The 24,882-nt window shown below is 39.1% G+C and overlaps 1 protein-coding gene across 1 annotated transcript; it reads right to left on the bottom strand.

Annotated features, from left to right (window-relative positions):
- Window positions 1–1,623: 1,623 nt before the first annotated feature.
- Window positions 1,624–14,999, bottom strand: LOC143847780 (ankyrin repeat-containing protein ITN1-like). Its single transcript, XM_077356545.1, has 4 exons — window positions 14,711–14,999; window positions 13,712–14,431; window positions 8,101–8,510; window positions 1,624–2,660 (listed from the first exon to the last, which is right to left on the bottom strand). Exons 1-4 carry the CDS (start codon window positions 14,730–14,732, stop codon window positions 1,824–1,826), a joined length of 1,989 nt encoding a protein of 662 aa, XP_077212660.1. The 5' UTR covers window positions 14,733–14,999; the 3' UTR covers window positions 1,624–1,823.
- Between the last annotated feature and the right edge of the window lie 9,883 nt (window positions 15,000–24,882).

The following is a 24,882-nucleotide window of genomic DNA, read 5'->3' as shown; positions in this document are numbered from 1 at the left end:
GGATCACCCAAATAATGTGGCCCCCACTGTATTTTAAGCTAGTGTGTAGATAACTTATCTACACATATGTGTAGGAACCGTTTTCTCATATACAAATGATATTCCCACATGTGTGTTTTAGCCTTTTCACGAAGTTTTTTGCAAGGCATATATAGAAATGATATTCCCACGTGCTACCATGTTTTTTCCCACATGGGTCACGAAGTTTGTAATAAATAAGGCAAACTTTTTGAATTATCATTATTCGGGAACGTCTAAGGCCATGTTTGTTTTGGCTTTTGAGGATTGATTTGGAGTTCCAAACTGATTACAGCTTCAAGCTCGAAATAGATTCTCAAAATCTAAAACAAACAGGGTCTACCCAATTTCACACAAACCCATTCAACAACCTCACTTTTTCAAGAAAGGTGTGCCACCTCATAACTGAATCTGTCTCATTCATTAATTAGTGGCTCTTCTTCTTTTTTTTTGTGTGTGTTCAGGTAAGTAAGCTTGAATTGAACCTCAGACCTAGATGAAGAACAAAGTCTTAACCCATTGAGTTAGAAGCTCAGTCCATAAGGAGGGGGCTCTTCTCTCCTGAAAAAAGAGGGGCCGCAAAAGTGCTTCTGCAAAAGTGTTTGGAACAATATGTATTACAAGGGATCCTAGTTTACCCACCAAAACCACTTATATTGTAGGTCATTACAAGTCTCGTCTTGGCCTTGGCCCACTATTGCATGATTCTATACCTATGATATGGCATGATGAAAATTGTTCTTTAAGCTGTTGATTTTTGCATGATTCCATAAAATTGTTCCACCTTTAGGGGCCATTTGGATACGCGGATTTTAGAATCTTGAATTTCCTCAAAATTTTAGATGGGAGATAAGAGAAGAAAGAGACCACCCGTCGTTTTTTGATTTCTTGCCCTTCTTCCCGACAGCAAGAGAGCAGGCAATCGTCCTATGTTGAGAGATTCCTAAAACCTAGATTTCTTACTTAAAATCCAAGAAACGCTACCAGGACTGCATACAGTTGGATTCTAAGATGATTCCAGAATGCATTACCTACAGACTGATTTTTGCAGATGATTCCAGAATGCATATTACCTACAGTCGAATGACTGGAGGACAACCACCTGCACCTTGCATCAAAATGTGTCTCCTTAAATCACAAAAACATAGAGAGCAGACACATTTTGAAGGTGATTTAGTGAAAAGCTTATGGACAGTTTTCTCAAAGCTATGGTCGGTTGAGCTCATCCACTTATTAATATTATTACATCTAGGTGATGTCCTCAAGCGATTCCCAAGCAAAAATCCAACCAATGAAATTTTTGGAAGTTGTAGATTAAGTTTGTTTTTTCTTTCTTTGAATGCGTAAACTAAATTATTTTTTTGAATTGGCTGTGGATTAGGCTCGCATGATATTGTAAGTCCCTTAAAAATCTCATTTTTCTTCGCTGTGCAAACGGCGAAAATCCAAGGCGTCGGACTTGCCGAACTGGATCTTCCCTACTTTCCATTTTCGCTCTCGCTGAATAAAAAAATACGTGTTTTTTTCAATATAACATGCCAAATTTCTATAATCCATTTTATCTGATATTAATCATTTTCTATTCTCACATTTTGCACGAAAAACTGATCACAACCCTCCTTCATATTCGTATTGCATCTGCTTTAAGATCCAACACTTTTATTCCCAAACCCCGTATTATATGTATACACAGTGCAAAACCTTACAACATAAACTGTATACTTCGTAAAACCACAAACAGCTTTGCTCCAAACTTTCAGATGCAAATACATAAAGACATCAAAATAAGATCTGGCATTTACCCATCAAAGGGCGAAAATCGGATTGAGTTCTGAATCGGATAACTCCGATTGATGCCACGAGTTTGACACACTCCTCCTTGATGATTTCAATTTCTCCTTCTTCCTGATCTTCCTGGTATGCCTAAATTTTAAAACATAGTAAAGCATGGTCCCAAGAACTCCAGCCATTATAACTCCACCAATGACAGTAACCAAAATGGCCGCCCACCTATGACGCCGGCCCACAACAATATAAGATGAAGCAATGAAAGCAACAGAGGTACAAACAGATGCCAGCCACATCAATTTATTGATCACTTCCACAACCCGTTTCTCGGATTTGGTTTCCCCTCTAACTAAAGTGATCTGAACCACCACAACTGCCAGAGAAGTGAACAAAGCAACGGCGTTGAAGAGAAAGAAGATTTTAAAAGAAGGGGTGGTCACTGCCACTGCTTCTCCACTCTCTTCGTTTCCACCGGGCACAGTAAAAATGGCTGCAAATGCCACTGTGGCGAAGAGCACGGCAACCACAGTGACAGAGTTGGTAGCATTGTTGATCCCTTCCCTGTGGAGTTTCCTCAGCTCCTTGGCAATTCCATTTACATTCTTGTTGGTTTTCCTGGTCTGTTCGAGTTGGGTATGGACGTCTTTTTTTATCTCTGTAACGGTCTTTCTAAGCTCATCTCTTGGTTGGTTCAGTTCATTTGCCCTGACAGCGCCGCAGCGAGCCAAGCACTCTTTTATCTCTGTAGATTCTTCTGAGAGAGGCAGTGCTTCGGCAATGTCGTATGCTGTCTTGTGGTCTCTGGTTAGTACGTTGACGTTGGTGTCGGGAAGAAGTAACAGCTCATTCACTATCTGCAAAATAAAAGTGAGGAATTCAAAATATCAAGGCGTACTCATACAAGTGAGGAATTCAAAATTTAAGTCGTAATCATTTCAGTTACAAGTATCATTCTTGCTCGCATCAACAAATTTTAACTATATGACATATGAAGATTGATTTGAGCTGCGAAAAAGATGTTTGACAGTGAATTACATAAGGGTAAAACTTCTGAAAGGCCAAATGTAGATGACTGGCACAGGCCAAATGTCAGATTTCTATGCAAAACATCCCCCTCTTATCTGTGTTATTACTACAAGTTAGTCTAGTTTTGCAAAAGGATAGTTATCAATATGACCTTCAAGGCACATGCCTTATAGGTTGGGCAGTTATTTGGCAGGCAATGGATAGCAGTGGTAGTTGCTATCTCCATTTTAAAACTATCCTGCTTGATGCCAACATATGGATTCAATTGGTTAACTCTAGTGGCTCAAAGATCTACATTGTGGGACAGAGTTATTGAGCCACTTGATCCAACCTGTACACAAGATTTGACAACTAGGTTGTGACAACAGCTTGTGGGAATAGCACCTTATTGCAATATTTTGACTACAGAATACCAGTCCTTCTTTCAGCTAATGGACGCAAAGGGTAGAGCCTGTAAGTTGTTAGGGATCAATATCAATCAAGAAGATGTGCTCTCCATTATTTCAAGTATGGTATGTATAATTATCTATATCATGCTCTGCCACTCCTCTCTCTTCTATTCCCCACTACTTATATTGATTATAGATGATGATTGTAATGGGGTCGAATACATGTTCCAAATCTCACAGCAACAAGGTGATTTTGCACATAGTAGAATGGCCAAATCACTGCAATCATTTCTACGATGACCCAAATAACATTCTCAAACAAGGATGAAAATTTACAAGCTCAAAGTCCCATGCAATCTATTGATGTGACACCAAAGAAATCGCACCATGTTTCATAAGAGAACAAGTTTTATATAATCTTTTTTTTTATTTTCTTATTTTTTGAATGGCTATAATCTTTTTAACTCTCTCTAAAAGAAAAGAGGAGCAATGCGAATGTATGAATCTGCATGACTATATCACGTTGAACAAGTAGCACAACTATGACAAAAGGCTCCCCACAAATAAATACGACAAATGGCCAATGAAACAATCTAAAAGGCCATTTGGATGTATAGATTGATTTGCCTGGAAATCAATTTCCACGGAAATCGAGTTTTCAGCTGTTTGGATCGCTAAATTTCTGTAGAAACCATTGGAATTGATTTCCTTTAGAACTATTGAAATTGGTTTCCATCCCAAACCATGAGAAAAAATATTCAACAGTTACCAGGGGCGCTTCTCAAAAACACACATCTCTCCCAAAAACAAAACCATGTTTGTTTAAAACCCTTCGTCACTTGAAGAATTGCTAAGTGTCAGCTCCCACTCTTCTTCTCGCTAAGGTTTTCTTCTACTCTTTCCCCTTCTCACCTCATCAAACTCTCAATGGAAATACTCCTGACTGATATTTCTCTCTCGAGTTTGAGCTCCCAATGAAAGTGTTCCCATTCTCGGGTTCGTCTGGTTGTTTTCAGGGATGAAAAAGGGTAGAAAATCAGGGATGTGGTGTGGCATCCTAGTGAAGTGGAGTGTGAAGTGAGGGTTGTCAAGGGAAACGGAAAGCAAGGACTGATGTTAACGAAACAAGGGAGTTACCTAAAACAACAGAAATCCATTTCTTCCCGAGCGACATAGTCTTTGTTCCTTGCGAGCTCCCTCTACCAACAAATTTCATTTCTTCTATCGAAATCCCAGTTTCAGACAAGGCCAAATCTCATGATTTACTTTAGATCCATGGTTTCCTTTTCTTCCTGATATTGCTCTTTCCTTAGATTCCTCAATGTTATGCAATTCCAGATCGCGGCACTCAGCCTCCTCTTCTACGGCCCTTTCATTATAGATGTAGAGGAAACGTCTCCCTCGGGTTCTTCTCAGTCTGATCTAACCGGGTGATTGGAGTCACAACACCCTTCTTCATCGTCATGTTTTCACACATCAGGGCAATGAAATGGGAGGTTTGGCTCATGTACCTTGTCCTCATCCCTATTGAGAGAGAGAGAGAGAGAGAGAGAGAGAGAGAGAGAGAGAGAGAGAGTAATCCGATGGAGATTTCCCCCATTATCTGCTCGTTTGACTGAGAATAGAAGGGGCTGAAACTCATGCCACATTAACAAACGAGGGAGAAACAAAAATTCCAACATGGCAAAATCCATTCAACCAGATGGGCTCTGAAAGGTTGGTCAATGGAAATAAAAAGAAGGTCATTTTTGTCAACTATCCATGCTGGGGAGGTTCTCGGGAGGTTAGCCAGACTGACCCTAAAGGCAAAGTTCTTGCATTTCCATGTAAAATCCTCGGGTGATGGCATTTTGGATGCTCTAGACTGAACTTTTCAATCTTACTAGGATTTTTTCCTATTTCTGCTTTCCCATTGTTTTATTTCTTGTGATTTTCTTTGTTGTTTGTATATATTACATGAGGAGTTGAACTGTTTAGGATAGACTATGCCTTTGCATTGCACTCACCTGAAATCGATTCTTTCTACAAAATCCCAGGCTAGCAATGGATTCCTCAAGGCAATGTTTTTTCAGATTTTCTATTGATTTTTTGCTTATTCATTTATTGTTTACTAGCATGTTACATCCTTCTGATAAATGATTTATTTATGTTAAATCTGAAAAGGAAAGAACGCACATGTTTTCCTTTAATAGCCTTAACAGATTCTACAAGGCACCTTTTTCTTTTTCTTATTTTTTCTAATCATCTATTGCCATGGTTGTTGATGCCATTTTAATTATTCCTTGCTCTTGGTATGGGGTTGATTTCGAACAGATCTTTGCTAATCTTGAACCTGCCTATCGAATGGTCAGAAGTCAAGACTTCCCAATGGTCGATATTTTAAATCGCAGGTCCACTAGGTCATGCATAATGGTCATAAAGTTGCTTGATGTTGAATACCCACAGGAATTTGCAACCCATTTATTTAAGAGATAATTTTCATGGAATTGAAATCCATACAACAGAAATTCAGATTCAAGGAAAATGAAGGATATCATCAAAACAGAAGAAATCGAAATAAAAAATCAACTTAATGAAACTGAAGTTTACAATGAAATCAACTTACGCGAATTGAAACAACCCTAACTTTCAGCTTGATGGAAGGTAGCGATAATTATGTTAGAAAAATGAAGTTCAATGACACAATAGCTGGGAAATATGATAAAAGCACCAAACAAATTATGCTCAAGCTGGATCAATTAAAAAGCATAAATGTAAAACGCCATCAATACTAAAATTTGCCACCTGCAAAAATGCAGAAAATTCAAATAGAAATGCCTTATATAGGCACCCAGACAGCCCTAAAACCAATTCTAATTGAAGGCACATAGTTCACTCTACTTCTTACTTTTCAAAACAGGCTAAACTACCTTCTCTGAAGATCTAGAAAGTCCTCCAGAGTAAAAATTAGCAAGATATATCCCCGCGGTCCTTTCTAGAAGTAGGAAGATAGTAGTTTTTTCACAATAATTTGAAGATGGGAGTTTTTTCACACCAATTTAAATCCATCCTTTAATCTCAACTCCTGATTATAAATTAATATTACCTCTTAAACACAACTAATAAAACCTTTGCCAAATCCAATTGAACTCATAAAAAATATCTAGAAATATAATTAAGAAATTCTATCACTTTTTTCCACATAAACAGCCCACAAAACCTACCTAAACTCAACTCAACTCAACTAAGCCTTTGTCCCAAACTAGTTGGGGTAGGCTAATGAATCCTTTAGAAAATTTTCATGAAGAAGGTGAAAGGATCTACCCGGCTCAAAATTGACTAAGTCTACTCCTGACACTAGTTGGGTTCGTCTACATGGATCATTTTCTTCCATTCTATCCTATCCAAGGTCATGTTCTCTGTTATGTTCCTAGCCCTCAAGTCTTTCCTCACTGTTTCAACCCAAGTTGGTTTCGGTCTGCCCTTAACTCTTTTGACTCCATCAACTTGGCACAAGTCACTTCTTCTCACTGGAGCATCCAAAAGCCTACGTTGGATATGCCCAAACCATCTTAGGCGGTGCTCTCTCATCTTCTCTTCAATTGGTGCCACCCCCACCTTTTTACGGATGTCTTCATTTTTAATTCGATCTAACCTTGTGTGGCCGCACATCCATCTAAGCATTTGCATCTCCACTACACTCATCTTATGCACATGTTGCTTCTTGGTGGCCCAACATTCTGAGCCGTATAGATATATGAGCCGTACAGCATGGCTGGCTTCACAGCTGAGCTGTACAGCATGGCTGGCCTCACAGCTGTCTTATATAAAACCTACCTAAAGTAGTACTAAAATCGAATTAAAATCACTGAAGACCTCCTAAAACAGGAACGGCTCATCTGGTGGATTTTCAGCCCAGACTGAATTGTTTTGGGCCCACTCCACAAGTTCATGTGGTACATTATATAAGTACAAGATTAAGCATAATCAATATATTATGCATACAAAATTTTAAGGGCATTTCAAGAAAATTTCATTGCTCTGAATTTTAAGGGTATTTTAAGGGTACAAGTAAATTTCATTGCTCTGAATCGTAGGGTAGCTTCATACGACGTAGAATTGATCTCGAAGGACTAAGAAAGAAAAAACCAAAGTTGCTAGCCTAGTTTTCAGTGAATTTTAACAGAAAAACAGTAAAGTACACAGAAGGACCACAGAGCTAACATATTCAACTTTCAGGCCAAGATTTAATGAGACTGAGACATATTACATTCTGATAATGTCCACCATCAGATGAAGGCAATAAGACCTACAGTTTTAAGTGCTTCTAAAAAGAGTCCATCTTTTAATCCTGTGAATATGAGGAAGTATCAATCACCCACTGATGTTTATTTATCATATTCTGGGGTGTATTTATTTGTGGTTTGAAAGTGAATACCATCAGATTCAAATTTTAGGTAGCCTGAGCCCCTATTGTCAATGAGAGGTTTCCAGCACTTGGGTAGATGTAATGAAAATCTTTTTAATCTCCATTTCAGAAAAAAAAAAAAAAAATCTTTTTAATCTGCTTTCAAAGTATTATGAACAATGAACAAAAGGAAAACTAAAGAACTTTTTGAGCAAATTTACAAGAAAAATAAGAACTTCAAGCACTAATATCACTAATTCATGAAGGATGACTTAATGTGATACATGTGTGTATATCACGGTAAATCAAAAGAAAATTACACTCATTATCTTACCAATCTTAAGACAAAAAGTTAGGAAAGTAACATGCATAAAACAAATGATGGTCTAAGAAGTTCTGAGAGAAAAGAGATAAAAAGAGAACAGTATTAAATAATACTAATAATAATAATTAAAAGAAAACAAATGATGGTGCAGCATCACGAAGGAATACCTCTGCCCGCTTTTTCCTTGTGGCTACATGCAAGGCGGTGTAGCCAAATTTGTCGGGTAGCATCACTATCGCGGGGTCCGCTTCAAGAAGCAACTTTACCACTTCACAGCTGGTTCCTTTTACAGCCATATGTAGTGAAGTCTGTCCTTTCTTGTCAGTCCTCCGTGCCAACTGTGGATCCTTTTCAAGTAATGCTTTTACAATGTTAACATGCCCTTGTCGCACAGCAAAATGCAATGCATTTTTCCCATTGTTTTTAGAGATCTCTAGCAAGCTAGAATCTTTTGAAAGTAATTCATTCACTACCGCAGTATGCCCCTTTTGAACTGCAGATATAAGAGGGGTTGCATTTGATGGGCCACGTGTTTTGCTTAATTCTGGGTAATGGGTTAAAAGTACCTGGACAATGGCTGTATGAAACTTGTCATTATAAGCATACTAACACAGTTTGATATAGAACATTAAGAATGCGGGGCAACATGATCAATAGCAGCATAAGAGAGCTCCTTAAAACAGATAAATACAGTTTTCAACAGCGAGGACTCACCGCCTCATGATTCACAAAGTGACACAGATCATAACATGAAGCTATCATAAAAACAGAAACAATAGCTAGGAGCAATATGGAAGTCAAGATGAATTACTTTGGTCACTATTCAACATGAACAAAAAAATAAATAAAATTCATTTTATCTTTTGGTCTTTATACAAGCCACTTCTAAAGCAATGTTAGCCTTTTCATTCGAACAAAAAATTGAACAACAAATTTTTTTTTTGAATTTCTAACGCGTTTTTTTTAATTTATAAAATGAACTAGGGTATATTTATTCTGAATGATGAAGAAAGTCAATTGAGAAAGCAAAAGACAGAAAAGGAGCTCGACCGAGTTTGTCAAAGGCACCATAAGAGAGGAAGCAGAATCAAAGCGAAAAAACAAAACAAAAACCCCTCGGGGGAGGAGAGAGGAGGTGGATGATCAAAAACAGAAAGCAAGACTATCCACCTCACTACATGGTAGGAAATCGAAGTTCTAATGAGTCAATCAGATAACGTGAAAAAAAAGAGACAGCATGTCCTTCTACAATGTCCAGCACCTCCTCAAGTGCGTCGACAAACTGATGGCATCTCTAACCCGTCGAATAATGTTAACAGAAACCCCCCCTCCACAAAAAAGCAACAAGAATCTCCGCCTCATTGGATTCGGCCACCACAGTAGGCCTAGAGAACGTCCAAGAAACAGTGTTATCAGAGTCCTTAAGAATCCCTCCAATACTAGCTGCCCTGATTCCCTAAACTTGCGCGCGCGCCCACCCGCACGCACACACGCGGGGCGCGCGCGCGCGCACACACACACACACACACACAGAGAGAGAGAGAGAGAGAGAGAGAGAGAGTCTGGGCCAGGGTCTGTCCTTTTGAATGGAACACTCCGAATAATATCCAACGATCGTTGCAGATTCGACTAAAAATGCAACTAAACTCGGCAAGCACCACAACATATCTTATGAGAGGCAAAAATCTAACTCTGAATAGCATCAACCACTTTCTTCCTGCCCTTCAAAATCTTTTCACACCACTTCAACAGACAAGACCCACAATTTACCACTGTGTTTGACTACAGAATGAAAGAGAAATAAAAGTGTACTTTCATTCACTGTTTGATGCATATAATCACCCCAACCATTATTTGTTCCGCCACCATCCACAAATTCAACATCTTTAGCATTAGTGTGTTACGAACCCAAATCAGTTCGCCATGTGATTGATCTTCTTAAAGGGACGATCAGCCTCTTGACCCACTTCGAGGGAAGGATCAATCCTCTTTTGTGCACAAAGACACTTTCTGGAACAAGTTTCTTCATTGATTTAAAAAAAAGCTACTTACATGCTATTTATAGAAAACCCACTTGACCACTTCCTTTGAAACTCCTACCCAAGCCAATCTAGATAACCCTTATCTCTAAAACTCCTATCCATACCAAACAACTAGAGAAAAATATCACAAAATATAATCTAACTTATTCATGTTGCTTAGAAGAACAAAAGAAATCATAGATTGGATTCAACAACCTCACCTTCCTGCCCTTCACTCGCAGCCTTATGCAATGCGTTGAAACCCAAAAGCTATTTGATAAATGAGCAATGGATGGGAAAATGGAGCAAATTATTCTAAAGTGCAGAACATGATTAATTGATTAGGGATGCACTTATGCCGCCGATTCATGTGGTCTATTGTCATGATAATGTCGTAAGTAGAATTTTTGTTTTTTTTGTTTTAGAGATTCTAGTTAGCTTGTAGGATATTTTGGGTTACTTTTATCTCTTGCAGCATCGGTTTCTAAAATAGGATAGTAGCCTATACATTTTTGGCTTCTGTTCTGTTTAACATAAGGAAATTATATGTTTGGGCCCATAAGAGCGTGGTAATAGTTGCTCTGTATAAACTTATTGGGTGATGCTTTCTACTAACTTTCCTCAAAGATATGTACTACAACAAATGTCCCGGGGATGCTTTTGTGACCGATAATGCTGGTCATCTCTTTGGAGCTAGAAGCTACATTGTTGATGCCAAACTAGCATGATACATTGACACAAATATAGAAATAGAATCTGAAAATAAGGGAATCTTCTGGACTCCCTGGACTAATGAAGAGACATTAAGGCCACTGTTCCAACATCTTTTACTTACTGTTCCAACATCTTTTACTTCTCTTTACAAGCTTTGCGCTAATAGTTTATCAGCAAGTCTAAACAGTATAGAGCAGCAACAGGGCTATCTGTATACCTAGAATCACCACTCATCCTTATTCAGCATTATAAACTCCATTGTTTGTTTGAACTCAATCCTTCAGAAAGAGCCAAAGTAATTTGTCAGAATTTAGTAAAGTTGCATTCTGCTCTACGAATTCCACTGCACTGGTCATCTCTTTGGAGCTAGAAGCTACATTGTTGATGCCAAACTAGCATGATACATTGACACAAATATAGAAATAGAATCTGAAAATAAGGGAATCTTCTGGACTCCATGGACTAATGAAGAGACATTAAGGCCACTGTTCCAACATCTTTTACTTACTGTTCCAACATCTTTTACTTCTCTTTACAAGCTTTGCGCTAATAGTTTATCAGCAAGTCTAAACAGTATAGAGCAGCACCAGGGCTATCTGTATACCTAGAATCACCACTCATCCTTATTCAGCATTATAAACTCCATTGTTTGTTTGAACTCAACCCTTCAGAAAGAGCCAAAGTAATTTGTCAGAATTTAGTAAAGTTGCATCCTGTGGCTAACTCTTCTATTTGATCGAGGAGTTAGGTATAGAGTGTATTTCGGCGACAGGGTCTCTTTCTGGTCCATGAGGTGGTGTTCGAGTTCCCCTTTAAAAGTTTTATTCCTTGACCTCTTTTTAGTTGCCGCTGATAAGTCAGTTTTAGTGAAAGATTGCTATGAGCGACTCGCTGGTAAAGTTATCTGGAATCCTCTCTTTCGTCGGAATTTTTTTGATCGAGAATTGCCCTCGGTGACAAATCTATTTTAGACTCTTGATCAGATCTATATAAGTTCTTCAGGGGAAGACAGAAGGTTATGGGTATTAAACTCTTCAGGATGTTTTTCGGTCAAGTCTTTCTATAATAGTCTGTTGCCTTATGAGGAAAATGCTCCGGTAGCAAGGGTATGGAAAATAAAGGCTCCTCCTAGAGTATCTTTCTTTGGATGGTCAGCGTTAAGAAATAGAATCCCAACGGTGGACTTTCTGAGAAAGAGAAATATCATGATTATTGATCACTGTGCTATGTGTATTGAATCAGGGGAGTCGGTAGACCATATTTTCATCCACTGTAGAGTAGCTCGGGAGGTCTGGGCGAGGATTTTAGAAAGGTTTGGTATTAATTGGGTGTTTCCATCCTCTCTTCCAGACTTGTTCGCAGGCTGGTCATGTACACCATGGGGCAAAAAAGGTAAGCGATTGTGGTGGCTTTCTCTAATGGCCTTCTTATGGGTTATATGGATCGAAAGGAATTCTCGAGTCTTTGAAGGGAAAGCTAAATCTCCTTACTTTCTATTTATTAAGGTCGTTGCTCTTACTATTTCTTGGGCTCGAGCTCTTCCGTTATTCCGATTCGTTTCGGCCTTCGAATTGTGGGAAGGGTGGGGAGTTGTTTGCAATAGCCAGGAGAATATTAATGTTTCCATCCAGCACTGGTGCCCTCCTCCTGAAGGGATAGTCAAATTAAATTTCGATGGCTCAAGCTTGGGTAACCCTGGCCCAGCAGGGATTGATGGAGTATTAAGAGACAGTGATGGTGGGGTCTTTAAGGCTTTTTCTGGTCCAATCGGCATAGCAGATTTGAACGAGGCGGAGGTAAGAGCAGCGCATCAAGGTATCCTGTGCTTGGCAAGGGGCTGATTAGAAAGTTGTATTGTGGAGGGTGATTCGCTGAATGTTATCAGATGGCTTAGGGGCCCTAGGTGTTCTCCGTGGCGTTTTCTTCATTTCTTTGACGAAATTAAAGATATCTTACAAGGGCTTCAGGTATCTTTCCAGCATGTGATAAGATCTGCTAATGATGTGGCCGATAAGTTGGCGAAAGATGGAGTTTCGAAGCAGGATTTCGATCTTTATGATTTTCTTCCTCCCTAAATGTATCTCCCGGGATAGTTTAAGTTCCTTGGATGTTGTTTGTTTTTCTTGTTTTGTTTGGGGGACTTCCTCAGTCTTCTTTTAATATATTCTGCTACCATTCAAAAAAAAAAAGAAAAAAAGTGCACTTTCATTCACAGTTCAATGCTTATAATCACTCCAACCATTATTTCTTCCCCCGCCATCCACAAATTCAACTTCTTTTTACAATAGTGTCTTACGAACCCAAATCAGTTCGCAACGTGATTAATCTTCTTAGAGGGAAGATCAGTTTCTTGACCCACTTCGATTCAAAAACCTCACCTTGGTTGAGCTATTTCAACAAACAATACCCACAATTTACCAAAAACTATTTCAAAATCTTGTCTCACCGTTCAACAGACAGTACCCACAAGCATGGTTTAAAATTTCGACCGAAATCCGAAATTTCGGATACCGGTGGGGACTGAAACCGGAATTTTCCGAAATTCCATTTTTTGCCCTATACCAAATTTCGGACAGAAATTTCGGATTTCGGTCCGAAATTTCTGTTTAATGACATTATTTATTAAAAACAAAAGGTGTTACAAAATTTCGGTCAGAAATTTCGAAATTTGGGTCCGGAATTTAGAACCAAATTACCAAATTTCGGACCAAAATTTCGCCAAAATCCGAAATTTCGGTTTTGGTGGGGTCCGAAACGGTTACCATACCGAAATTTTAAACCTTGCCCACAAGTTACCACTGTGAATAAACATAAAAAAGTAAAACAACGGCAAAATGAAAGAGAAAAAAAGTGCACTTTCGTTCACTGCTCTATGCTTATAAGTTATAATCACCCCAACCATCATTTTTTTTTTTTGAAAACGAAACCCCAACCATCATTTCTCCCAGCTCCATCCACAAATTCAACTTATTTTTATCATTAATAGTTTCATATCACTTAGAAGAACAAAAAAAAAACCATAGATTCAACTCAAAAACCTCACCTTGGTGCCCTTCACTCGCAGCTTTATGTAATGCATCAAACCCTGACCTGTTCTTCCTCTCCACATTCTCCTTACTCGAGTACTTTAACAGCTCCTCCACAACATCAAGATGCCCACTCTCCGCCGCAATAAACAATGCAGTCTCTTCCAATTCATTGACCTCATCCACAACAGCAGATCTAATCTCGGCCACCTCCGCATCAAATTCCGCACTCCCAATCTCCCCCACCATCTGAGTGTCGATCTCTCCAAGTATCTGCTTCACCATCACTAAATCCCCTTTCTTCGCCGCCAAATGGAGCTCGGTATCGTTGTGCCGGCCAGTCACCTGCTTCACATACTTCTTTTTTCCTGCCTGATCTATCCGCTTACCGGAATTCGATAAAACCAGAGATTTTCCAGAATTCGAGAGAACGAGAGCCGGTGATGAGGCGGCCGAGGGTGACGAATTCTGATCGATCCGCTTCCCGGAATTCGATAATCCGAGAGCCTTACTGGAATTTGAGATAACGAGAGCCGGAACAGATCCGGCCGGAGAAGATGCCGGAATCTGATCTATGCGTTTGCCGGAATTCGAGAGAATTAGGGCTGGTTTTGACGGAGAGAGAGACGAGGGAGAGGGTAACGACAACGGAGACGGCAGAGAAGACGGCCACCGCAATGGCAAAGGTTCGGGGTTAGGGTTAGGGTTTGCTCCCTTCTCCAAATCCCTCTCATCTCCTGCAAAATCAAACGAGAGAATTCAACAAAAATTAGGGTTTAGAAACCCTAGAAAGGGAATAAAAAACCTTATTCGAGAGAATTCAGCAAAATTTAGGGTTTAGAAACCCTACAAAGGGAACAAAAAAACCTTACTCGAGAGAATTCAGCAAAAATTAGGGTTCAGAAACCCTAGAAGGAGAGTAAAAAAACCCTAATTCGAGAGAATTCAGCAAAAAAAAAGGGTTTAGAAACCCTAGAAAGAGAATATAAGAAAGGAAATAAGGAAGAGAAGCGTACCGTGATGGATTTCGATTCCCATATCTTCTCAGAGGATTCAAACCCTAGAAATCATTTTTCGAGAGAAAAGTATCGATTTAAGGGTTTTTGGGAAGAGAGAAAGGGAGGGAAAGGGAGAGGGGAAGGAGCGTGGAAATAACAAAATGTGGGGCGGATTGGAAAATGGCGGAAAGACATGTTTTGCTCTTTTGTTGTTTTTTTCTGCCTTCCGTTTTTTCCCGTCAACGAGAAGACGCCGCCCTTCCCAATAGAGATGGGTCGGTCCTTCTCGCGGTCGACGTTTTTACGAAAGACCACCTTTCATTTGCTATATTCTTAAAGAAACCTCATTCTGTTTTTTATTTTCTAAAATACCACCTACTGTTATACAGATTTATGTCAGAAGATCTTATGCTTCATTGAATTTGATTAATAAAATGACCAAACTACCATTTACTTGTAAATGACCAAAATATCCTTCTTCTTTTTTCTTAAATCTATCAGCCAATAAGTTATTAGGGAATTGCTAGGGTCCATCGCAAAAGGCATTTTGAGGCTGGTCTGTCGCATGTCAGACCAGCCACGTCTTGAGTGAATGAAGACAGAAGCTTTTGTCTCCATTAATTGGGGGGGGGGGGGGGGGGGCGGGGTGGTGGGGTGACTGCTCTGATCTTATTATTTTTACCTTTTGTTTTTTAAGGGATTTTCTTGGCCATTTCGCAGCCCACTTTTGCAAGAGAGAACGGCCACCTTTGTTGAATCAAATGGATAACACAAGATCGACTAAAAAGTGCAGAAAATGGTTGTTATGGCATGTTGGGGCCACACTTTTACACTTCATGTTTTGATAGGTGGAGCCCACCATCTCCCCATCCCATGCATTAAGTGGAACACACAATTTACACCTTATATTTTGGTGTAGTGGGGCCCACTATTTTACACTCATTCATAGGATCGATGATTCAAAATGCACAATGGGGCACACATGATAGGATGATCCAAAATGTTCATTTGATGGGGCACAAAGTAAATAGGCACCATGGCATAGATCATCTCCATAGGATTATCCTAGCCCTCCGATCTATAGATGTTTCTATAGCAGTCAATCCCGTTATAGATGAGGATTAGGATAATCCTATTGAGATGGTCTATGCAATGCCGCCTATTTACATTGTGGCCCCAGCAAATGAAAGGTTTGAAAAATATAGATGTTTCTATTCCTCTGAAGTGGGCCCGTACTTTTTGAAAAAGTTGTACAGGGTTTCAAATTATCATTTTTTGTGTGAAAAAAGACAATTTTAGAAATATTTTTCCTTACCAAACTTTTCCAAAAAATTCCTACAATCCAAAAGGTCTCTTGATGATTCTCTTCTAGGGACAAGGATAATGGGGATCCCACCTTCTAAAATGACTCCATGGTAGATGAATCTAAACCATAACTCTTACAATTTTTGCATCTTTGCCTAATTTTCACGTTTCTCATCTTTCAATGGCGATTCCATCCTCACCAATTCACAGTTCTTTTTGTCATCCTCTTTAATTTCGATGAAGCATTTCATTCGTATCTCTCAACTCCATGAACAAGAATGGAGAGATGGAAGGCATGCACCGGAGAAGCATTTGAGTTGAAGGGGCAACTTGTTTGGATGTTGCAAATAGAGGACAGAGTAGAAGGTAGGAGCTGTAAATAGAAGGAGATCTAATAAGGGAGATTTTATATGATGCCCGACCATCAAAGTAACAACCTTCCCTTGTAAATCTCACAGTTGGGCATCATATAAAAACTCCTAATAATGATACTTATTATTAAACTGGTAGCATGAGGTTTTGACAACTATTTTGTTACATGCTTTTGGGCTACAATCTATATTTCAACGGACAATGTTTGATAGGGCTGCACAAAAAACCGGCCAAACCGATAAACCGAACTGAATCGGGCTTTTCAGTTTGGTTTGGTTCAATTTTTCTCGGCATTGGTTCGGTCACGGTTTAGAATTTTACCGAACCGATCCCATTGGTTCGGTTCACGTTTTTAGATTTTTAAACCGAAAATTAACCGAACCGAACCGAGAAATGGACGAAAAGACTTACTGATTTTGTGTCATTATCAAATCTAAGGTGAGTTATTTCATTTGCAAAGGGAAGAGGGGTGATTTAAACAAGGGAGGTGTGTCTATATCAATTCCTTGTATTCAAAAGTAAAGAATACATTCACCCCTTTCCCTTAGACCACCCTTTAGAATTGTAAAAAGAATAGTCCTAAATACTTAGAGGGGTTGTCCAAGAGAATAAAAGGGGGGGGGGATATATCATCCCTTTTATAAGGCCCTCGATTAGGGTTAGAGAGGGAGGGATCTCTTCATTTTTTGTTGAGAGAGAGAGAGAGAGAGAGAGCTTGATGGTTTCGTTGCATACCATTGATGATCGATTCGAATAGATAAACCTTTTTTTTTATATATAGATAAATGTATTTAACTACTTGATTTGGATTTGTATCGGATAAACCGTGAATCAAACCGAACCGAACCGGTCAAAATCGGTTTGGTTTGGTTCGGTTATACCCCCGATCGGTTTGGTTATGGTTTGGATTTTCTCCAAACCGATGTGATTGGTTAGGTTAAAAAAAACTCCCTAACCCAAACCGGTCCGAACCGTGTGCAGCCCTAATGTTTGATCTTGGATGGTGAAATTACTATACCATCCATGATTATTGAGTTCCTGGGCCCACATAGGGTGGGCTATTAAGTCTAGTCTCGTATTAAACAGAATCTCATTGGCAATATTAAGGCTTTTAAAGAAAATGCTTATTTGAGACATTTTAACAGGACATTGTTTTCATGGTTTTTCGATCAAGGGAATAAATCTCGAATTAGGGTAAGATAATGGCCCTATTAAATGTAAATATGAGTCAAGTGATCAGCTTGGACTCACAATTGGTTCTCGAAATCCCAAACAAACAGGGCATTGAGGTTTTAAGAATCGATTGCGAGTCCAAAACTGATTATTGAACTCAAATTAAGGCCTTGTTTTTTTGGATTACGAGAACCGATTGTGAGTCCAAAGCTGATTATTGGACACAATCCGTTCTCAAAAGCCAAAATAAACTTGTTCTAAACGTAATTTTGAGTCCAACATATGGACTCACAATCGGTTCTCATACAAAACAAAAATGGCCTTAGAGAGGGAGGGATCCATGGTGGTGGGGGGGCGCACATTTTTTGGACGGTTTGGATCATCCCACGGTGCCGGCCATACCCCCCTTATCAAAATCTAGTGATAATATTTTCCAAAATAAACTACTGTTTCAATTTGCGGGTGACCCGCGGGTTGACCCGGCCCACCCGCGGGCCGCGCGGGTCAACAAAATTCTGACCTGCAAAAATGCGGGTCATCTCCTGACCCGACCCGTGTGACCCGCACCCGCATCACCCGCGTGTTGACCCGGCCTGTCCCACCCATTTGCCAGGTCTAGGTAAATAGACCTATGATCGTGATGATCTAGTAGCCCTTAACGTGAAGAAGAATTTGCCTGTTCATTTTTTGTGGTCCTTCATCTAATAGATGATATCTCCTCAAAATTGTCCCCAAAATCAAGAAAGAAAGGCCCCAAAAGGAAATGATAGAAAAGAATGGAGACCCATTCAGAGAAATGTCAACCACAATTTTGACATTGTCAGCCCTTCAAATGGTCAGACCCCTGCTTTCCAACTGAGAACCGGTGACTCTAGGCTCACCCCAGATCATACAGTGAGGGATTCTCCAATCCAAGAAATAAATACCCATAACCAGTTCTCAGCTCTTTAGCATTCCGAAGAGGAGGAACCAATACAGGACACACTTGACAACGAGGACGAGGCAGTGTCAGACGAAGATTGGGAAGAAGACATCAACCCTGAGGCTCTGGATGAAAAGTTAAGAGTCTGAGAATCCCCCACATTTAGATATGACTTCTCCTTTAACCGGATTCTATATAAAAAATTTGATGGTGCCACCTTCATGACTGAGAGACTGACAAAGCTCAAATCAATGATCTCATAAAGAAGCTTTGAGGATCTGACAATCCATACTAAAATGGAGATTCTAAGAGAAGTTGAGGAAGAGTTAGCAAGTGTTTCAAAGGGAAAAAGCATGTCGTGCCAGGTGGGGATTCTCTCCTCGACTTCGGACAAATTATTTCCAGTTGAAGAATCAACTGAATCTAGGCGGGCAGGAAGTCCAAAAGAAAATTTGGCCAAAACGATCTCAAAGAGCCTAGCATACCCCTTCAAAATTAGCCGATTATGTAATTCAAAAGTATTGAGCTTTTTAATCTTTCAGGCTTAGAAGGCCATGGTTTTCCAGAGCTCTAATTCTTAAATATTATTGTTCATAACCATTAGAATTATTATTTGAGGATGCATGGCATAATGTTGTTTTTTGATACAATTGAATGATCAAATCTCTAATCTATCATATGGGATTCGCTAGGCAATTTCTTGGAAACTCATTTAGCGGATGGCTTTCAATGAAATGGCCAAGCAAATCCCCTATAATATATACTGACCATGTTTCTTGGGATTTGCTAGGCAATTTTGGAGAAAGCCATTTTGCAGCTGAATTATGCACGAGGGAACAGCAACGTCGGCTCACTTCACTTTCACCAGATTTTGTCTTCTTCATTTAATTCATCTGAGGTGGTTGTTCTCTCATGCAAAACTCAGTTAACAAATGGCTTTCCGTGAAATTGCCTAGCAAATCCCATGTTTCTTTCCATTGACATTGGTTTTCTTTTCAAAAAAATTTCTTCTTAAACATTTTCCTCTAGAATTCAATAATCTCTCTCCTTAACTCTCATTGATAATTTGTACAACTAAGCATTAGGGTAGGACTCACTATTTTACACCTCATGCTATGTTGTGGGGCTCAATATTTTATAACCATGCCTGGCATGGGTGGGGGCCACTATTTTATAACTCATGTTTTCATGTGGTGGGCCCACCATCTCTACCCAAACCCATGCATGGGATGGTCCCCACCATTTTATACTTCAGATTTTGCTGGGTAGGGGCACCGTTTTACACATTATGTTATTTTACATCATGTATAACATGGGCCTAGAATACTAGTTTTTAATAGAGGGTTGCTGGCAAAACGGGATTTAGTTTGGAAAATAAAGACGAATCCCTATGTTGTGACACATGTGCAAGAAGAGAAGGAAGTGAGCTCAATCCCACCAAATGCAAAAATCAATGTGGATATACCAAATCATTGGTCAATTTCACTGTCATCTTTATTTTCCAAACGAAATCCCGTTTTGGATGTGTTTTCCTCTTTAATATGTATTAAAAACTACTAAAAATAATGACCCCTTATTGTACCCACATGCGACACTGGCTATGATTGGATCCGTTTATCCAGCGACCAGAAGTCTTGCCAAACTTTTTCTGAGAACACCTTGATTGGAGAATCCCTTCATCTTGACTCATCATCAATCATCGTTTAGGGATCTTCCAAGAAAAGCTAAGGACCGGTTTATTTTGGATTTTGAGATTCGATTGTGAGCCCAAAATTGATTAGCATAAATTTGAGTCCAATAATTTGTTTTGCAGTCCTTTATCTTATGCATGGGATGATCATTCGTCATGGAATCAATACAATGTGGATTGCTTCATGATGTTCTATCAGATCAATGGTCTCGACCACACATGCATGCCCCTATAAGGTTTGTATATGATGTATATATGTATGTATGTATTTTACTGTGTTATATATATATATATATATATATATATATATATATATATATATATATATATATATATATATAGAGGAAAAGGATTGTGAGCTTGAGCGTTGGAACCTTATGGTGCGCTTGAGCTCTCAAACCCATGTGGCCCACATTGCTAGGATGATCCAAAGCATTCATTTGAAATGCCCTTACATAGATAGGGTGTGTACAAAAAATCAGCTCCATAGGATCATCCTAACCCATCCATTTGTGGAGGTCAAAATGGACAGACCACAAATCTGCCCATTTTTGCTCTCCACTTTTGGAGGGGTTAGGATGATTCAATGGAGCTGATTTTTGGTACACACCCGATCTATGATAGGGCAATGCAAATGAATGGTTAGGATCCTCACAGAAATTGTGGGACCCCATGTGATTGGTGCACTCAAGCGCACCATTTGATTCCAGCGCTCAAGCGCACCAACACATTCCTCATATATATATGTATGAGGAAAGTGTTGGTGAGCTTAAGCTCACCAAACTTATGGTGAGCTTAAGCGCCCCAATCACATGGGTCCCATATTTTCTGTGGTGATCCAAACCATTCATTTGCAAGGTCCTATCATAGATAGGCTGTGTACCAAAAATCAGCTCCATAGGATCATCCTAACCCCTCCATTTGTGGAGAACAAAAATGGGCAAATTTGTGGACAAATAATGTCTGTCCATTTTGACCTCCACAAATGGATGGGTTAGGATGATCCTATGGAGCTGATTTTTGGTACACACCCCATCTATGTAAGGGCCTTTCAAATGAATGATTTGGATCATCCTGACAAAGTAGGCCCCAATGTGATTGGGCGCTTAAGCTCACCATAAGTTTGGTGAGCTTAAGCTCACCAACACTTTCCTCTCTCTCTCTCTCTCTCTCTCTCTCTATATATATATATATATATATATATATATATATATATATATATATATATGAGAAAACGGTTCCTACACATATGTGTAGATAAGTTATCTACACACTAGCTTAAAATACATTGGGGGCCACATTATTTGGGTGATCCAAACCATTCATATTTAAGGCCCTCACATAGATAGGGTGTCCACAAAAAATCAGATCCATAGGATCATCCTAACTATTCGAACTGTGGAGGCAAAAAATGGACTAATTTGTGAAAGGTTTAAAGACATCCATTTTACCTCCACAAATCGTAGGGTTGGGATGATCCTATGGATCTGATTTTTTGTAGACACCCTATCTATGTGAGGGCCTTTAAAATGGATGGCTTGGATCACCCAAACAATGTGGGCCCCCACTGTATTTTAAGCTAGTGTGTAGAGAACTCTCTACACATATGTGTAGGAACCGTTTTCTCATATATATATATATATATATATATATATATATATATATATATATATATAGAGAGAGAGAGAGAGAGAGAGAGAGAGAGAGAGAGGAAAGTGTTGGTGAGCTTAAGCTCACCAAACTTATGGTGAGCTTAAGCGCCCAATCACATTGGGGCCTACTTTGTCAGGATGATCCAAATCATTCATTTGAAAGGCCCTTACATAGATGGGGTGTGTACCAAAAATCAGCTCCATAGGATCATCCTAACCCATCCATTTGTGGAGGTCAAAATGGACAGACATTATTTGTCCACAAATCTGCCCATTTTTGTTCTCCACAAATGGAGGGGTTAGGATGATCCTATGGAGCTGATTTTTGGTACACAGCCTATCTATGATAGGACCTTGCAAATGAATGGTTTGGATCACCACAGAAAATATGGGAAAACTGTTGGTGAGCTTAAGCGCACCAAACCTATGGTGCGCTTAAGCTCCCCAATCACATGGGGGCCCACTTTGTTAGGTGATCCAAAGCATTCATTTTAAAGGCCTTATGATAGATAGGGGGTGTACCAAAAATCAGCTCCATAGGATCATCCTAACCCCTTCATTTGTGGAGGACAAAAATGGGCAGATTTGTGTGTGTCCATTTTTGTCCTCCACAAATGGAGTGGTTAGGATGATCCTATGGAGCTAATTTTTGGTACACCCCCTATCCATGTAAGAGACTTTAAAATGAATGCTTTGGATCACCTAACAAAGTGGGCCCCCATGTGATTGGGGCGCTTAAGCTCACCAAAAGTTTGGTGAGCTTAAGCGCACCAACAGTTTCCTCTATATATATATATCCAAACTCAAGAAAACACCTTTATCATCGATATCATTCAACTTCACTGTGACGGCTCCCAACTCCATTTTCTTCTCCAATCTCCCGGTGGCTTGGGGGGGGGGGGGGGAGGAATTTAAATGGATAGCACGTGCATCGCACGTGCATTTTTACTAGTTTCAGTAACAAGACAAAATATCTTTACTCCAAGAGTTAATTTTCAAGAGTGCGAAAGTCATCTTAGGTGACTAAATAACACCATCCTCAGTTCCTCGCCACTACAGTGATATAAGTAAAAAGAGTCATTTGGTTTGAATATGGAGAATTTATATATATATTATGGGTGGCCGTGAAAACAAATGAAGATTCTCACTGTAGATTGAGTCTCCTTCTTTGAAGAAATATGAGAAGGGAATTCATGATATCAGCACAACCATAGTCTGATATTTCCACAAACCATCCTGTCTTTTAAGCTCTCAGAAGCCAATCAAAGAAGAAAAGACAAAAGACAGCTGGGTTTGTGCAAATATCAAAACCAGGTTGTGCTGATAACATTTTCCTTTCACAAACAATTTTGTCTTTTACTGTTTAAAGAGCTGTGAAAAGGTTATACTAAAGTACTGTACGGCCTACTCCATGAGATGATCCAAACCGTTCATTTTAGGGCCACAAAGAAAATAGGTTGTGCCCCAAAACACATTTTCATAGGATGATCCCAACCCTCCGATCTATAGAGGGACTGCACATTATGGAAACCTCTAGAGATCAGAGGGTTAGGGGCACAACCTATTTTTGTGATGGCCCCACAAATGAACGGTTTAGATCATCTCATGGAGTGGGGCTTATGAAAAAATACTGGACTATTGTCCCCACACACACCATATAATGATATAAAATCTCTGATATTTCCACACCTTACCCTAAACATTTCCCATGAGCGTAACAAAAAAAAAAAAGGGGCTGTATTTACCAAAAAGCGTCAGATCACCATCTTGAAATGCCGGAACATGACCGAAAGGCTATACAAAGAGAGTAAACCAACCACATGCAAAAAAATAAAAATAAATAAAAGAAAAGGAAAAAATAAGGGTATAAAATATACACCGTTATTCAGTATATATCCGGTCAAAGTTCCGAGACTCCCCAAAGGCGGTGAGAAACAGGACCTAAATATATACACTGAATAATTGTGTAATCAAATGATAAAGGATAGGTAAGTTACGTAAAGAGAAATGGAAGACTCTTTCTTGTGTTTCCCTTTGCTCATGTCCACGGGAATGAATGCGAACTCTAAATCCTTCTCGTAAAGACAAGCGGCAGCTCGCATCGTAGCCGTTGAAAACACGCCTCCGTGAAGCTTGAGAACAGCCATGGCCGTTGATTTAAATAGGTATTGTTTGAAGGGATTTGCACGGGAACTAGAGTGTATATGCATGCTTTGGGGAAGACAGAGAGGTGGTATTTATAAGGGTAAAAAGTTCTCGAAATTATTAAAGGGGGGGATATTTTCACCCCCTGCGGTAAGCATTCACCCCCCTGCAGTAAGCATTAATAAAAGTTACCAAATACTTGCTATTTTTATTTAAAACAACTTCTAATAATTCACAAGGATCTGAGCGAACCAATTATCATGTCTTCTACCTCTCCAGGACTTAGTTATATCCAAGACTTAGTTATAGAAAAAAACACCACGATGCAATAAAAAAAGACTTTATCTAGAATACAATCTAGTAAAAAAAGTCAATCACAAGAAAATCAAAATATAGTCTTTCTTCTTTTATACAAGTAATTTTAGACTCCTAAAATTCAACCACTCATACCTAGCAAAATTTTGTTTTAAACACCTTTTTTTGAAAAATAGATGTGTTTTCATAGGTTCTGTTTAAAACTTACTTCTTCGTTTGAGACTTCTACAGCAAAGAAACTCCGTTTTTTAGGAAAATGTTTAAAATGTGTTTCAAACATATTAAATATGTTTTTTCACCAACTTTCTAACTTTAACCCCATTATACTTTGTAAATGACAAATTTTTAAACGTACTAAACAAATTTTTTGTGTTTTCATTTATTTGACCATTTCAATTACTACATTTTTTTTTGAACCAGTACAATATTAAATTCGAATCTTTCCCGTCATGTTTTTGCTAACTATGATCACATATAAACAAGAATTGCTATTAATATTAGAATTAAAGAAAATTACCTTTGTTTAATTTAATATTCAATTTGGTGTCATCTTTAACTTTTTTTTATTTGTCCTCTTCGTCCCCCATGCTCATAAGGTTTTAGTAGAGGCCTGAAA

The sequence above is a fragment of the Tasmannia lanceolata genome, unplaced genomic scaffold (assembly GCF_043159265.1).
Source record: "Tasmannia lanceolata isolate RefF3 unplaced genomic scaffold, GAP_Taslan_0.1 ptg000016l, whole genome shotgun sequence".
NCBI classification, from domain to species: Eukaryota; Viridiplantae; Streptophyta; class Magnoliopsida; order Canellales; family Winteraceae; genus Tasmannia; species Tasmannia lanceolata.
Note: the sequence above shows the minus strand (reverse complement) of the source record. Positions and strands in the feature narration are given on the sequence as shown.

What these genes read in the sequence shown, in the direction of transcription:
- LOC143847780 (XM_077356545.1), bottom strand. Translation starts at nt 14,732, where the DNA reads ATGGGAATCGAAATCCATCACG. An exon ending in GGGAATCGAAATCCATCACG is followed by an intron (nt 14,432 to 14,710) that starts GTACGCTTCTCT and finishes TTGATTTTGCAG; the next exon opens with GAGATGAGAGGGATTTGGAG. An exon ending in TGCGAGTGAAGGGCACCAAG is followed by an intron (nt 8,511 to 13,711) that starts GTGAGGTTTTTG and finishes AGTTTCATACAG; the next exon opens with CCATTGTCCAGGTACTTTTA.